Source organism: Aedes aegypti, chromosome 1 (genome assembly GCF_002204515.2).
Source record: "Aedes aegypti strain LVP_AGWG chromosome 1, AaegL5.0 Primary Assembly, whole genome shotgun sequence".
NCBI lineage: Eukaryota > Metazoa > Arthropoda > Insecta > Diptera > Culicidae > Aedes > Aedes aegypti.
In genome coordinates, this window is record NC_035107.1 from 96,089,705 (window position 1) to 96,104,282 (window position 14,578).

Sequence of the window (14,578 nt, forward strand, 5' to 3'; positions counted from 1 at the left end):
TTTATGATCCAAGTCTTCAATCAGTTTCTAGAAGCCAAATAATAATTGTTTATAGAAAAATGATTAGTTATCCAATCACTATGCGTCAAATATTTTTAAAGCTTGGGTGTCAGAGAATTTCTTCGTTTTATACAGTCGAAGCTTGTTATAACGACATCGCAAGGGACCACCGTAATAGAGAAATGTCAAATCGAAGAAGTGATAAAGTGTTTGATTAATGGTATAATTGTTTATTCTGTTCCTACAATCTAAATATTAGTTGTTCATGGAGAAATGCTTAGTTATCCGTCGCTATCAGCCCTGAACTCGGCAATCCATTAACAAATTTACCATTCTCTCGTTCTATTGCAGAACCCCTTCCCTCACCGGGCATCAATGCGGGCTCCTTTGCCGACAGCATGTCCAACCTGAGTGACGTATCGTCCACCACAGCCATCCTAAATAATACCGCAGGCTCATCCGTTAACCCATCCAACCCGGCCAACAGTGTCAGCGGTTCCCAGTCGGGCTCCAGCCGACCACGGATGGACATTGCATGCGTCATCGACACAACCCACACCCAACGGAAGGCTGCGTTTGAGGAGGTTAAGCTGGCTTGTGTGCAAGTGTGTGCCAACTTGCAGCCGTTGGAGTTTGAAAAGCTGGACTTCGGTGAGCTCAACACGGTAGACAGTTTGTACAGCGCGGATGTGGTCGTAGTAGATCTAAGTGTGTGGGCTCAGCAGAGCACACTGAGCTATCATTTGGGCGTTCGGGAGAGTTTCGAGATGAAGGAGAACATTGTGATCTACAACGATGCGGATAGCGAGGCCACTTTGAGGATGAAAATCTCCTGTGGGAACTACACATTTGTGCCTTACAGGGCGGTGGATGGGGCGGGCTGCGTGGTGACTAATCCCAGCAAAGTGGGATATCTAGAAGAGGTTGATTCAAAAATTAGCCTGGTTAGCAAGTTGCGGAAAATCTTCCAGGATGTGGAGATTCAATCGAAAGCGCACTTGAGGGAGAAATTTCTGGCGGATTTGAGAAGTTTGAGGGACCAATACGCTGGCAATGTGGAGGAACTGCAGAAAATGTTAAGGAATATGAGGAAAAGGCTAGATGATCCTCACGTGCTGTCGAAAGAGATCGTTCAAACGTATATGCTGTCGTTGAGGGATGTTCAAGATTACGATGCCATGGTTCAGTTGGTGGATGATCTTCAGACAGTCCCCAATAAGCAACACTACATAAATACGGGAAACATGAACTACCTGTATGCCTTTGCGCTAAACAGGAGAAATAAGGAAGGCGATCGAGACAAGGCATTGAAAAGTTGTACAAAAGCCCTTGAGAAGAAGGAGAATCATTTTCCCGATATGTTGTGCCTTTGTGGAAGAATCTACAAAGATATGTTCGTAGAATCTAACCGCACTGATATGGGGTCGTTGAAAAACGCTATCACGTGGTATCGTAAAAGTTTCCAGATTCAACCCAACGAATTTGCTGGAATTAATTTGGCTACTCTATTGGTGATTGAGGGCAAAGACTTCTCGGACTCAGAGCTACAGCACATCGGGTTGACTCTGAACAATCTGATCGGTAAGAAGGGATCACTTGCGTCCATTAAAGACTATTGGAACGTGGCAACGTTCTTTGAAATCTCAGTATTGGCGGAAAACTACGCCAAAGCTATTCAAGCAGCAGAATGCATGTTCCGCCTCAAACCTCCAAAGTGGTACCTCAAATCAACAATCGGAAACATTACGTTGATCGATTGCTCTCGACGGAAGTCGGAAGAATCGCTTGCCTCAATCGAACAACAAATCTTCCAGTTTTGGATGGAATTTTTCATCGAAGCCACCAACGCCGAACCATCCTCCACCGTCCGTTTCCCTATTCTTATACAGGAAACTCAAAAAGTCCTGTTCCCATCGTACGTCTCGATCCATATGGATGCCGAGCAAAAATCAATCGACATTGTCAACATATGCCAGCAGCACGAAAAGGACAAGTGTCGTAAGGTTCACAATTTTAACTTCCTTGCCAGTCAGATCAAATCGGTCAGTTTGTACAAACGGGACGAGCGATGTGCCTTTCTGTATGTGCAGCAGAACTCCGACGATTTCCAGATGTATTTCCCGTCGGTGCAGTGTCGACAGCAGTTCTACGACCTTATTCTGCAAATGACTGCAGATCAGAACTCCGGGTTCATAGATCTGTCGACGGAGACGATGAGCGATGAGATCAAGTACGAATACGAGATGGACGATCAGGCAAGGAGGATCATGCTTGGTCGAGGTACGTACGGAGCGGTTTACGCCGCGAGGGATCTCGACACGCAGGTGAAGATCGCCGTTAAGGAAGTTCCGGAGAAGTACAGCCATGAGGTGCAACCTTTACACGAAGAGATAAAGCTGCATTCACAGCTGCGCCATAGAAACATTGTGCAGTATTGGGGATCGAAATCGGAGGACAACTACTTCAAGATATTCATGGAGCAAGTACCTGGGGGATCGCTCTCAGCATTGCTACGATCAAAGTGGGGACCGTTGAAAGACAACGAAGCTACCATTGCGTTCTACTCGAAGCAGATATTGGAGGGACTGAAGTACCTGCACGAACAGAAGATTGTTCACAGAGATATTAAGGGAGATAACGTGCTGGTCAACACGTACAGTGGGGTTGTCAAAATCTCCGATTTCGGCACATCGAAGAGATTGGCCGGAATCAATCCAGTGACGGAAACCTTCACCGGGACATTGCAATACATGGCGCCGGAGGTGATTGACCAAGGTGTCCGTGGTTACGGCCCAGCTGCAGACATATGGTCTTTCGGGTGTACGGTTGTTGAAATGGCTACCGGTAAGCCGCCGTTTGTAGAGCTCGGGTCACCGCAGGCAGCTATGTTCAAGGTGGGCTTCTACAAAAAGCACCCGGAAATCCCAGATGAACTCTCTCCTGTGGCAAAGATCTTTATCAAACGGTGCTTCGAGGTGGACGTCGACAAGCGGGCGACGGCTGCCGAGTTGTTGGAAGATCCATTCCTGTCAGAGTAAGTTTAATCAATGATTGAAGTATGGTTCGCTTGCTTATCAATTTTTGTCTCAACAGCAAGCACAAGAAGATGCGTGCATCGATCAGCATTCCTCCAACTACGATGAGTGCGGCAGAGTTCTCCCGAAGTGTCAGCATGCCGGCCGATCGTCATGTCAGCAAAACTCTAACCTCCCAACAGAGTTCGGCCAGCTGCAATACGCCAAGTATCAACTCTGAGGCTGAGTAAGTTCTCTATCTCTCTTTTCTATAAAAAAAAAATTCAATATTTAAGCATCATGTTCGTTTCGACCTTTTTAATGCTAGTTTGCAATCGTTTTCTTCGTTTAACCTCGAAATGATTAATTTTCTTAACTGATATGTTTCTGTTCCGTTCTGTTTCATATTTTAAACCTGCTCATTGTCCTGCTTGATTTTGTTCCGACCACATGATCAAAATCGTTACAAATATCATTTAAAAACCGCAACAATCACCATTTCTGTACTGTGACCAAACCAAAAGCTGCCTACCACCGACATTCGCAGCGACCAGATCGGCATCGATCCGGAAGAACAAACATCTTGCCCATCTTGCGCCGATCCAAATGCCAAACCACGTCAGTAGCATTGGGTGAGTAACCGAGCTGAGAAGGTCCTCGCGACGCATAGACTATTTATCGTACACATTCTTAAAGACACTTTCTTTCTGTTCTTTCCTGTATGATTCTGTGATAATCATTAGTTATTTTAAATTATGTTGTATACGTCGTTGAGCTTATTGGCGTTTTTTTTTACAAAAAATCTTTTACTGGCCCTATCTCTATCAAGTCAAAAAAAAAGCAAATGGAATAGTAATCGAAGTTTTCTGTATTTTAGGAATCTTGCCGAAACTCCATCACTGGAAATCGAATCGATTGAACCACCGCCGGCCGGGTTCCAACTGAATCGGAGAAGTTCTTCCGGAGGATTGCTTTCGCCAGAGGTAAGCTAAGATAGTCTTCTTCTTCTCCTTCTTCTTCTTGGCATTACGTCGCCACTGTGTTCTTATGAGCACTTCCACATTTATTCACTGAGAGCTTTCTTTGCCAAAGTTACCATTATCGCATTCGTATATCGTGTGGCAGGTACGATGATACTCTATGCCCAGGGAAGTCAAGAAAATTTCCATAACTACAAGATCCTGGACCGACCGGGAACCGAACCCAGATCCCTTCAGCATGGCTTTGCACATTCCTTTCCTAATTTTCGGTTGCTACCGGCTTCTGGTGGTCTATTTTATCTATAGAATAGACTACATCTATCTATATCTATCTTGTATTAAATGAGAAAGTGCATTTTTAACTTCAAGCTGAAAAGCAGGTTCCAGTGAGGACATAATGCCAAGAAGTAGAATAAGAAGGATAGCAGTTGCCTTATCGTTGATTTAACCAACTTACTACTAGCAATCTAATCACACAACGTTTTTTCCCACGTCCTTACCCTTAGGTGGAACTCCCGACAACGTCCAGCAAATCTCCACTGTTGGCCGGAGAGGCTAACGAAAGCGACGGCTTTTACCTGCTCAAAAAGGACTCCCAACGTCGCGCAACGCTGCACAAGGTGCTCGAACACGACGAGCGCAAAATCTGCCAGGTGTGGATGGAGAAGATAGTATTTGATCGGAAGGAGGCTGTCGATATTACTCAAGCCCACCTGGAAATACTGATCAAGGCCCTGCGGACGTACATCACCGAGCAGAAGAAGGAACACCTGGAGGCCGCCATCAGTGGACTGAAGAAGAATCTGGACTTTGACTCGACGGGCATCGACCATCTGCACTTGGCGATGTACCGGTTCCAGGATGCGGTGATAACGGTGCTGCGATCTCACAACATAAAGCCACATTGGATGTTTGCGTTGGATAATCTCGTTAAAAGTGCCATTCAGGCTGCGATCATTATACTGTCGCCTGGTAAGTACCATTCATTGGGGCAGGGTTGTTACGACTATGCTGATCTAGACCGATTTTCAAAGTGAGTTTTGATCTTTTGCGCGGATTTAGAAGTGCGGTACAATGACCCTAGCTTTCGGATTCGCTCTCGCGCGTCTGGAGTGATTTTGTGTTAATAATTTTTGGTTTGCGCCTTATTCGCTGGACAGGACACGTGTCCGGTTTGCATTATTTATTCGCGGAAAAAGTATCGACGGAATCAAGACCAATCGTGCCCGGTTTGCGTTGGGCTAGTTTAAAATATATTGTTCAGACGAGGATGGATTACCTACTGGTGAGCTCATTTCATGCTTGTGATAATACATTTTTATCGTGGCAATGTCACGATTAGGGGAAGGTGGTGCAGTTTGGCCACCTTAAGAAGAAGTCGATAAAAGTGCTGAAAATATTATGGAAACTTTGGATTTTTGCGTGATTTCCAGCAATTCTTAGATAAATACACTAGATCTGTATGAGTTTTGTTGTCTTATAAAATTCTCGAATTAACGAGAGATTTTTCAAAATTTGTCATATTTTAAGTCGATTTTTTACCGATGGGGTGAAATGAGCAAATATTACCGCAGAATATTTTTAAAATATTTCTTAAAATGTTTCTCAAATCATTGCCATGCAATCTTTAAAAGTCTATTCAAGTTTTTATACTACAGCAATTTTCCTAATAATTCATTCAATCATTCCTGAACGATTTTTTTTTCGAGATTATGTCTGATGTTCTTCGAGAAATTCTTTTACAAAATCATGCAATATATTATTCAGAGATATGATTGATTTTTATTTTCGATTATCTCAGCAAATTATCTATGAAATCTTCTAAAACTTCCTTGAAAGTCCAGGAGTTCTTTCAGAGGTTCTTGTTCATTAAGGATGACTTTAAAACATACATAAGTTTTATCAGAAGATACTCTAGGATTTTTTTCACGAATTTATCGCTCAGAAAAATTTTCTTGGCTTTTCCTCTGAGACATTCCTGTAAGAATTCGCAAAAAAAAAACTTTCAAGACTTACCTTAGAAAATCTGATAGAATTAGTGCAGGAATGTTTGTAGAAATCTTAGAAGGAATCTCGGGAGTAATTGCTGAAGTTATCTTCAGATAAATTTCTAGTTGAAATCTTTTATAAATCCTGAATGACAATTTTACAAATTCCTGAATGACAATTTTATAAATTCCTGGAGGGATTTCAGGAGAAGTTAGTAATTGAATTTTAGAAGATGTTTTAATCAGGAAACTTGGAGGATGTCTTAGGGAAGTGTATGGATAAATCACTGAATAAAATCTTGGAGGAATAAGAACTCTCTTGATTTTTTTTTGACGTTAACTACGTCTTACGGCAATATACTGGGTGTCAATTGAAAATCTAAAATATTGCGACCGTCATGAAATTATGTAAGATTTTGAATACGTTTACCTCAGCCATTTATTGGTAGATGTTCAATGTTTTCCCACCAATCGATCGGGAATTTATACAAAATTTTACACAAATTAAGAAAACTTTTGAGTTTTGACGATAGACTGTCGAAAATTGTGAATTTTCGATCCCTTTCTTACGCAACAAAACACGTGGGTTGGGAAGCACACAATAAAAGCAGACCAATTTCTGCTTCTTCGCTCATTCTTCTTTTGACGTTAACTACGTCTTACGGTAATATACTGGGTATCAATTGAAAATCTAAAATAATGCGACCGTCACGAAATTATGTAAGATTTTGAATAATATTAACTCAGCCATTTATTGGTAGATTTTCGATATTTTCCCACCAATTTGTCGGAAATTTATACAACATTTCACTGAAATGCAGAAAATTTTTGATTTTTGACGATAGACTGTCGAAAATTGGGAAAATGTCGACCTCTTTCTTACGCAACCAAACACGTGGGTTGGGAAGCACACTATAAAGGCAGACCAATTTCTGCTTCTTCGCTCATTCTTCTTTTGACGTTAACTACGTCTTACGGCAATATAATGGGTGTCAATTGAAAATCTATAATGTTGCGACCAGGGATGCCAAGCCAATTTTTCAAAAATCTGGAAGATTTAGAAAATTTGTCTGTAAAAGTTCTTTTTCTTCTTTCTGGCATTACGTCCCCACTGGAACAGAGCCTGCTTCTCAGGGTAGTGTTCTTATGAGCACTTCCACAGTTATTAACTGAGAGCGTACTGTGCCAATGACCATTTTCGCATGCGTATATCGTGTGGCAGGTACGAAGATACTTTTATGCCCTGGGAAGTCGAGAAAATTTCCAACCCGAAAAGATCCTCGACCGGTGGGATTCGAACCCACGACCCTCAGCTTGGTCATGCTGAATAGCTGCGCGTTTACCGCTACGGCTAACTGGGCCTGTCTGTAAAAGTCTGGATCGCTTATCTCGTGTATGGAGAACCTTACAAATTATTTACAAAACCTTACAAATTGTTTACAAATTTTATCTGGATCTTCCAGATTTTTGTAAAATGGGGCCTCAAAAATCTTTAATATTCCAGACAAATTTGGAAGGTTGGCAACGCTGGTTGCGACCGTTACGATATTATGTTAGAGTTTGAACTAAAGGAAGGCTGCAACTATGACAATCGACTAAAATTCAAATGCAGAAAATCACTTGGCGTAGTTAACGTCATGCGGTCGTGTCTTGTACACAACCCCCTCTGATTTTTTTTTGGAGGAATTTTTATGATTTCCGAAATAATCTTTGAAGAAATTCCATTTCTGTGGTACTTCTTGGGAAAATCTAGACTAAATTCTTGAGATATCCTTAGCAAAATTTGTGGACAAATTCCCTAGAAATATTCGTAGAGAAGTTCCTTGGGAAATAATAGCTAAATGTACACCATTAGAAATTTTCGAAGTAATATCTGAACATACCTGAAAGTAGACATGAAATAATTTCTGATGAAATTCCTATAGCAAATCATGAAAAAAAAACACATACGAGCAGTAATACTTGTCGGAATTCTACTTGAAGAATTCTTAAATAAAAGTCTTAGATTTCAGAGAAAAATCTGCTCCTATTAGGTTTTGTTTTCTTACTTCCTCTTTTTACCTTTTTTATTCCTTTTAGGTCTCTTTTATCAGACAACAAGTATTTCTAATTTCTAAGGTACTCAGTTGCTATCAGCATTGAAGAAGGAAAGCTATCTTAGTCTTGTGGTAACGACTGGTATCCTAAGGGCCTCAAACTTTTTTTTTTTTAAGGCACTCTGTGCTTGTGGCCACTACTGTGCCGGAATCAGGTGATCTGTAGCTTCTTTATCGATACAGATCTATTTTTAACTTATCTATATTTAGATCAACTTTCACTCTCTCCTTTTCTTTTACTCTCACACCGAGCAGGTAGGAGAGAGCTCTGTTGTTAGTGGAGGCTAGCTGCCTGCGAAGAGGGTCAGTTTGTCTCAGTCACCATCTGAAAGTGACGGAGGATGGGTGTGCTTCCCAAAGCACGGTCCTCCGTGAGGCGTCTTCTGGTGGCTGGACGGGTTTTTTGTGGAGGGGCTGGGAATCGAACCCATGACCTTCCGCTTATGAAGCGAAAGCGTATCCTCAAGGCTACAGACCCCCCTAAGGGGCTGTCCATTTATTACGTAAGACATTTTTCAGGGTTTTTTGTTTCTTAGCGGGAAGATAAGCAGACGGCTTAGAAGCGGGAATTTATGGGCGATTAATCGAAATGATTTCGAATGTACGGGACCGTTTCTACAAGAAATCGTCCATATTGGTGTTCATCCACAATTTTATACAAGGCTTCAATATTGTTGTTCGGCATTTTGGGAGGTTTCAACAGGGATCGTATGTGCTTTTTTCGAAGAATACCCTTATTCAAATATCGCTTCATCAGCGTGTCCTAAGCGACGGCGTAGTTGTTGGCGGTAATCGTGATGAACTGGTTCAGCCTGGCAGCCTCGCCTTTCAAAGCCGCCCGAAGGTATAGGAACGTGGCCGGCGGGGTGGGTACCTTGATACCAAACCAGCCTTCACACCGAAATAAATTCTTCGACCTTTCCGCGCATCGCTAAATTATTCTAGACGAACTCATCGGAGTCATCCATCTCTTCGTACTCTTTTTGTACAATTTTGTACGCGCTCTATACCTTCTCCAGACGATTAAAATGATGAGGCAGTTCTTATTGATGTTGATCAGGGTTGTAGCTGCTAAGGAACTGGTCCAATCGTTAGAGCGTCTCGATGACGTTTTTCGTCTTCGACCGCTTCTTATCGGGCATAGCTTCAACTTATTCCAACGCAATCAAGCTACAATGGTCAGAAAAGTCGACGTAATCGTCGACTTCCGGATGATAGGTAATACCAAAGGCTCCGGGTGGGGTTTGGAATCAGCGCAAAAGCTAAAACGGTCGGAATAGACCAAGAATAACCGCAAAACCGACGATAAATGGATTGGAGAGGTACTCATATTGTACCTCCATTAACGAGGCCTTGTATTTTATCAAACAACAAAATCGGAGAATCTTCTAAACCTTTTCAGGGATCCAACATATGTTTCAGGGGCTCTTGCAGTAGCTAATTAGGTAGGCTAAGTGAACCAGCATTTTGAGCGAATAAATTCAGTGTTATTGTGCATATTACTTCCACTATCTGAGAATCTATCCTATATCTTTCTGAATCATATGAAACTGCGCATCAAATTTCAAAATTATGCTCCCGAAAGCACATTTTGAATAGCTAGATGCACTTACCATTCTATAGCTGGTTCCAGGTGCCATGGGGGAAGTGGCCATTATGGATCATGTCCGGAACCATAGCAATATGGGTATCAAACTTCAATATTTCAATATGTTTAGCTTTCGGAAGCATTCTACACTCTCCGTAACAACCCTGTTGATGTTACTGTTACACGAAATAGGATACTAAATATTTTGGTCATTTACAGAACTGGGACGGAACCTAGCTGGACATGGTCACAACGATGATGACGATGAGGACGATGACGGAGAAAACGACCTGAATCGAGGGGACGCAGCTCGCGGTGGCATCGACGACGACGATGACGATGGGGAACTGTCAACGTCCGGTGTGGGCACTGTCAACTCGGTTACAGTACCCAAACCCGCAAAGTTGACTCGCACAAAGATGGTTAACGATCAAATTGCTGCTCTGCGAGCAGAGAACTTAAGACTGATGGAAGATCTGTACGAATCTCACAAAATGTATCATGGAGTTTTCAAGACAGCCCTTAAAGGGCAGTCCATGAATGCAGATATGGTGCGCGCCTTGGCTACACAGCTGATGTCGGTGGCTAGTCGACAAGACCACAATTCCCAAGGATATGCTAGTGATCTGGCGGAAAGTCCTGTAATAGCAGATGAAGTAGATTCCGCAAACAACAACTTTTTGAGGCCAACAGTACCAACAAGACAAAGTTCGGTGCGACCGGGGTTGGACCGGAGAACCCCGGTTCGAGTGGCCCCATTCGACGGAGTATCCGATTCGATGGCTGCCGGGAGTCAACCGGATACGCGATTAGACGAATGGCTAGTCCAGCATGGGTTCAACGATCACGTACGAAACACTATCCACTTCGAGGAATTCAGTTACGAAGATTTTATCTACGCAATGGATCAGGAAGATCTGCGCAGGATTGGTTTGAGGTAAGTTCCTTCAGTATGTATTGCAGATCGTAAACCTCTAACCTTTCAAAATCTTACAGAGTTGGCACCGAAGTGAAACTGTGGCGGGCGATTCGAGCACACCGGCATCGATTTCCTCAGCCGCTGTGGTCTCCATCGGATAGTCGCCATCCAGCTCTCACTCCCCAGTCGTATTCCTCCTCCTCTCTAGTGACCGTTCTTAACGCCAACGGTGGTAGCGTTGATGAACCAGCGCTCAAACCGATCTCCAACTCCAACAGTTACGACTCGACCCATTCGGCGTGCACGACAGCGTCGTCGGAATACGAATCGTGCAATGGATTTGATTCGTCTTGAGGAAAACGTCGAGCTACCTGTGGACGGAACGAAATCAGCAATAGCAAGCGCAGCAAGAAGGCTGCCAAAACGTGAGGCAATAAACCAGTGAAGGTAAAACACCCTTAGCCGGTGGAACAGAATCACACCACTTCTTTATAGCAAGCTTTTAGAATAAGGTAAGCAGTTATTTTCCTCTCATTTTCTCAATCTACACGGAACTCCTGTTCGCTCTGGCTCTCTTGAGTGGAGAATTCATCGTTCAATTTGCAGGTTTTAACTTAGGCTCGTAAGCAAAGCATTATTCAATCGTCTCGCAAACTATGTCGATCATTGTTAAGAATGTTAGCTCTTTGTAAAAGTGCGGTATCGTGTCTCTCTTTTGTTTTTATGTTTGTCTTCAGGTTCTGAGTAAATCATTAGGCGGCTACTGTTGTCTTTTGATGTGTTATCTAAATTGTTACATTATCTAAAAGTTTTTTTTCCCTTTCGTATCAAAATTGTTGATATTAGCCCTAGGAGAACATTTTTAAACGTATGTAAAGCTTCGAAAGTGGCAAAGCGTGTAATAGCAGTTGCCATATTTATCTACTTTGTTAAGGTTAAAAAGTAGTACGTGTATGTCGATGCATTGTATGATTTACAATAAATTGTGTATCTTCTAAGAGGTCAAGTTGAAATCATTGATTCGAGTTTGATTTGAAGTTAGATGACTAATATCACAGCCAGCCACATTTTTTAAGACACCTACACTCACATTCAACTGATTGTGTCGCTTCTGTCGGTTGTTTGTCTCTGAAAACGCTCTTCGAATTATTTGATTTGCTGTTTAAATGTACAAGAAGAATCCGTTAAACCGTTGTGAAAGTACAGTTTTTGTGAGCCTTGCATCATCATTACGAATAAAATCCTACAAATTGACTGCCGTTTTCGTGATTAAAGTGGAAATAGATAGTTCGACTTGTCCCGCCATGGATTGTAAAAAGTGCCACCTCCCCGTCAACACAAAAGATCAGCAGTACATTTACTGCAATGGTTTGTGCGCCGCAGTTCATCACGCTATTTGTGTTGGATTAAATACAGTTCAACTTGCTGCTGTATCACCGCCAAACAAGAATAGTTTTTGGCTGTGTGACGAATGTCTGGTTGAATTCGTTCGATGGAGAAAAGAACGATGTGAAATGGAATCTGTATCAATCGCATCAGCACCCGATCCAGAACCGAAATGCGTACTTGAACGTGACGTAGAAGAGCTGAAGTCCAAAGTGGAAACCATCCTCTCGATGCTTGCTTCACATGCGGATTCTGTAATTCGACACTCGACTCCAACCTCGTCGATAGTTTTTGATGACACGGTAAAAGGATCGAACCTAATCAGTGAAACGTCATATGCACCTGGTCGGTTATCGGAGTCAATTGGCGGAGATGATAATTTCGATCTGCTGCTAACTAATATCAATGCAACGGTTTCGGAAGAAGATGTTCAACGCATGGTTTGTCGATGTTTAGGAGCCCGTGATAACGAGTGCAACAACGTTAAGAAACTGGTTCCGCGGTGGATCGACTGTAGTACGTTGGATTTCGTCTCGTTCAAGATCGTTCTAGACCGGAAGTGGAAGCCTGCAGCGATGATGTCGTCTACTTGGCCGAAAAATATCAAATTTCGTGAATTCAAGCAAAGACTTTGTACGTGGAAACCCGACGATATGTAATTTTGCTACGAAATTGCACTTAGTATGATGTTTTAGGATTATGATGATATGTTTAGCCTCTTTTTTTGTTATCTGTGTCGATGTGTATTAAGCTGTAATATTTGATGTTGTCTGTTATTAGAATAGTACATTCAATTAGACTCATAAGAAGTCCGTTGAATTAAATATCAATAAATACACTGCCCATACTCACATAACAGTCCCTTATTCTATGGGATTTCCTACATAAATGGGACTGTTTTGCGCGTTAATGCTTCCAGTTGGCATTTTGACCTTTGAAGGAAGAACCAACTAGACCACAACTTCAACATGTTCGACTCAATCCAATTCCGGGCGTGTTGTAGAGCTACATCTTCGTTGGGTCCCCAGGTCCTCCAACTTTCTTCAGAGAATTTAGTCCCTGGTTTAATGTGGATGATGAATGATTTTTCACTAAAGCACAACCCAATGGATTTCTTCAAACAGATCTCATAATAGTTACTACAGATAGCCCGATTTTATCGAAACATAGTAAAGCATACTATATTTATTCGAACTGCAGTATTCATACCAAAAACAAATACCGGTTGTATCAGCCTCCTGTAATCTTATCGTATAGATAACATGCACAGAATTTTTCAGACCTTACTAAAATACTTTTTTGTTAATAATTACTTCTCAAAGTGATACCATAAAATAAATAAACTCAAAAACTTGTAACGAGAGCAAAACTCAGGTTAAAAACAATTAGTCACTTGCACTAAAAGATCATTAGCTACAATGCACAGTGTTGAAAGGTGTTAATAAATAAATAATTTAATCCACTCGAATTTGTTTGGTGGTGCGGAAAAATGGAGAAAAGAATCGCCTCTCATTGTAGGGTTGCTCTATTTTCCGAGCAGGATTTTCCTAGTGGCCCCAAAGTTGAGTCCAGCCTGCGTGGCTCCCTTGTTGGAGCCGGCCTGCAGTCCGATCAGACCCTCGCCAGCGCGCAATTGCTCTTCGGTAAACTCGCGACGGTTCTCCTCCGATGGGCGTGGGCCGAGGTACGGTCCACGGAACTCCGGATGGCGGTAGCACTGGAATGGAAAAGAGAAATGTAATATCTGCTTAAGGTAAAAAGCAAGTGAACATAGCCGGTGGCTGTTCCGTGCAATTGTAAATAATAATAAATGCGAGTAATATTAGTTGTGATAACGATGTACGAAAGTACATAAGTATACAAAGAATAGAATAAATGATATTGTTGACTGGACTATAAATAGCAAAGCAATAAACCTAGCTGGGTTGTATTTCTATCTAGTGAACTGAATTGTGATCTTGTTATTTATAGTACATATCAGCTGGCGAGAACGATGTAGGTAGCGCAACCCTGGTTAGGTGGCCTATCGAAACTCTTCACCAACCAAGAAAGGCAAAAGTAGAGCAAACGGATTGATTTTCGGCAATAGACCCGGCAACGAATAAAGGTCAACGATTGGAAAGTTGGATCTTGGAACATGAGAACTTTGAATGAACCCGCGCTTGTTGAACTCCTGGCTCGTGAAATGCGGAATGTCGGTGAGAACGTGGCCGCTATCCAGGAAATACGCTGGCCGAGAACCGGAGAACGCGAATTCCGAGCGGTAGACCGCCAATACTTAATTCAAGTCCCACATCTACTACAGCGGTAGCGACAGAGCAGAACGTGGAGTTGGCTTCATAGTGATTGAGAAGCAGATGAGGCGAAATATTCGGTGGAAACCGGTAAGCGACCGAACCTGTGTGTTGAGAATAAAGGGCAAGTTCTTCAACTACAGCCTGATCAGCATATATGCGCCAACGAATGATAAGCCCGATGACATGAAGGATGAGTTGTATGAGAGCCTGGATAAGGCCTACGGAGAGTGCCCAAAACAAGACGTCAAGATAGTCATCGGTGACGCAAATGCGCAGATCGGGAAAGAAGATTTCTTCCGACCCGTCATTG

At 42.4% G+C, this 14,578-nt stretch overlaps 2 protein-coding genes across 8 annotated transcripts in view; one reads left to right on the top strand and one right to left on the bottom strand.

Annotated features, from left to right (window-relative positions):
- LOC5570419 (mitogen-activated protein kinase kinase kinase 15) overlaps window positions 1–11,601 on the top strand; it is a 68,854-nt gene extending 57,253 nt beyond the window's left edge. For 5 of the 7 annotated variants that reach the window (XM_021843023.1, XM_021843034.1, XM_021843028.1 and 2 more), the window contains 7 exons: window positions 352–3,034; window positions 3,094–3,261; window positions 3,539–3,646; window positions 3,892–3,997; window positions 4,501–4,966; window positions 9,886–10,603; window positions 10,663–11,601. In XM_021843023.1, coding sequence (XP_021698715.1) covers window positions 352–3,034; window positions 3,094–3,261; window positions 3,539–3,646; window positions 3,892–3,997; window positions 4,501–4,966; window positions 9,886–10,603; window positions 10,663–10,939 — 4,526 coding nt within the window. In that variant the 3' untranslated portion in view covers window positions 10,940–11,601. Of the gene's footprint in view, window positions 1–101; window positions 221–351; window positions 3,035–3,093; window positions 3,262–3,538; window positions 3,647–3,891; window positions 3,998–4,500; window positions 4,967–9,885; window positions 10,604–10,662 lie in introns of those variants that run through there. The other 2 variants (XM_021843054.1, XM_021843043.1) reach the window with 2 other exon arrangements.
- A 1,522-nt stretch (window positions 11,602–13,123) lies between these two features.
- LOC5570418 (muscle-specific protein 20) overlaps window positions 13,124–14,578 on the bottom strand; it is a 184,286-nt gene continuing 182,831 nt past the window's right edge. The window contains exon 4 of the mRNA XM_021843077.1: window positions 13,124–13,688. Coding sequence (XP_021698769.1) covers window positions 13,497–13,688 — 192 coding nt within the window. The 3' untranslated portion in view covers window positions 13,124–13,496. The remainder of the gene's footprint in view (window positions 13,689–14,578) is intronic.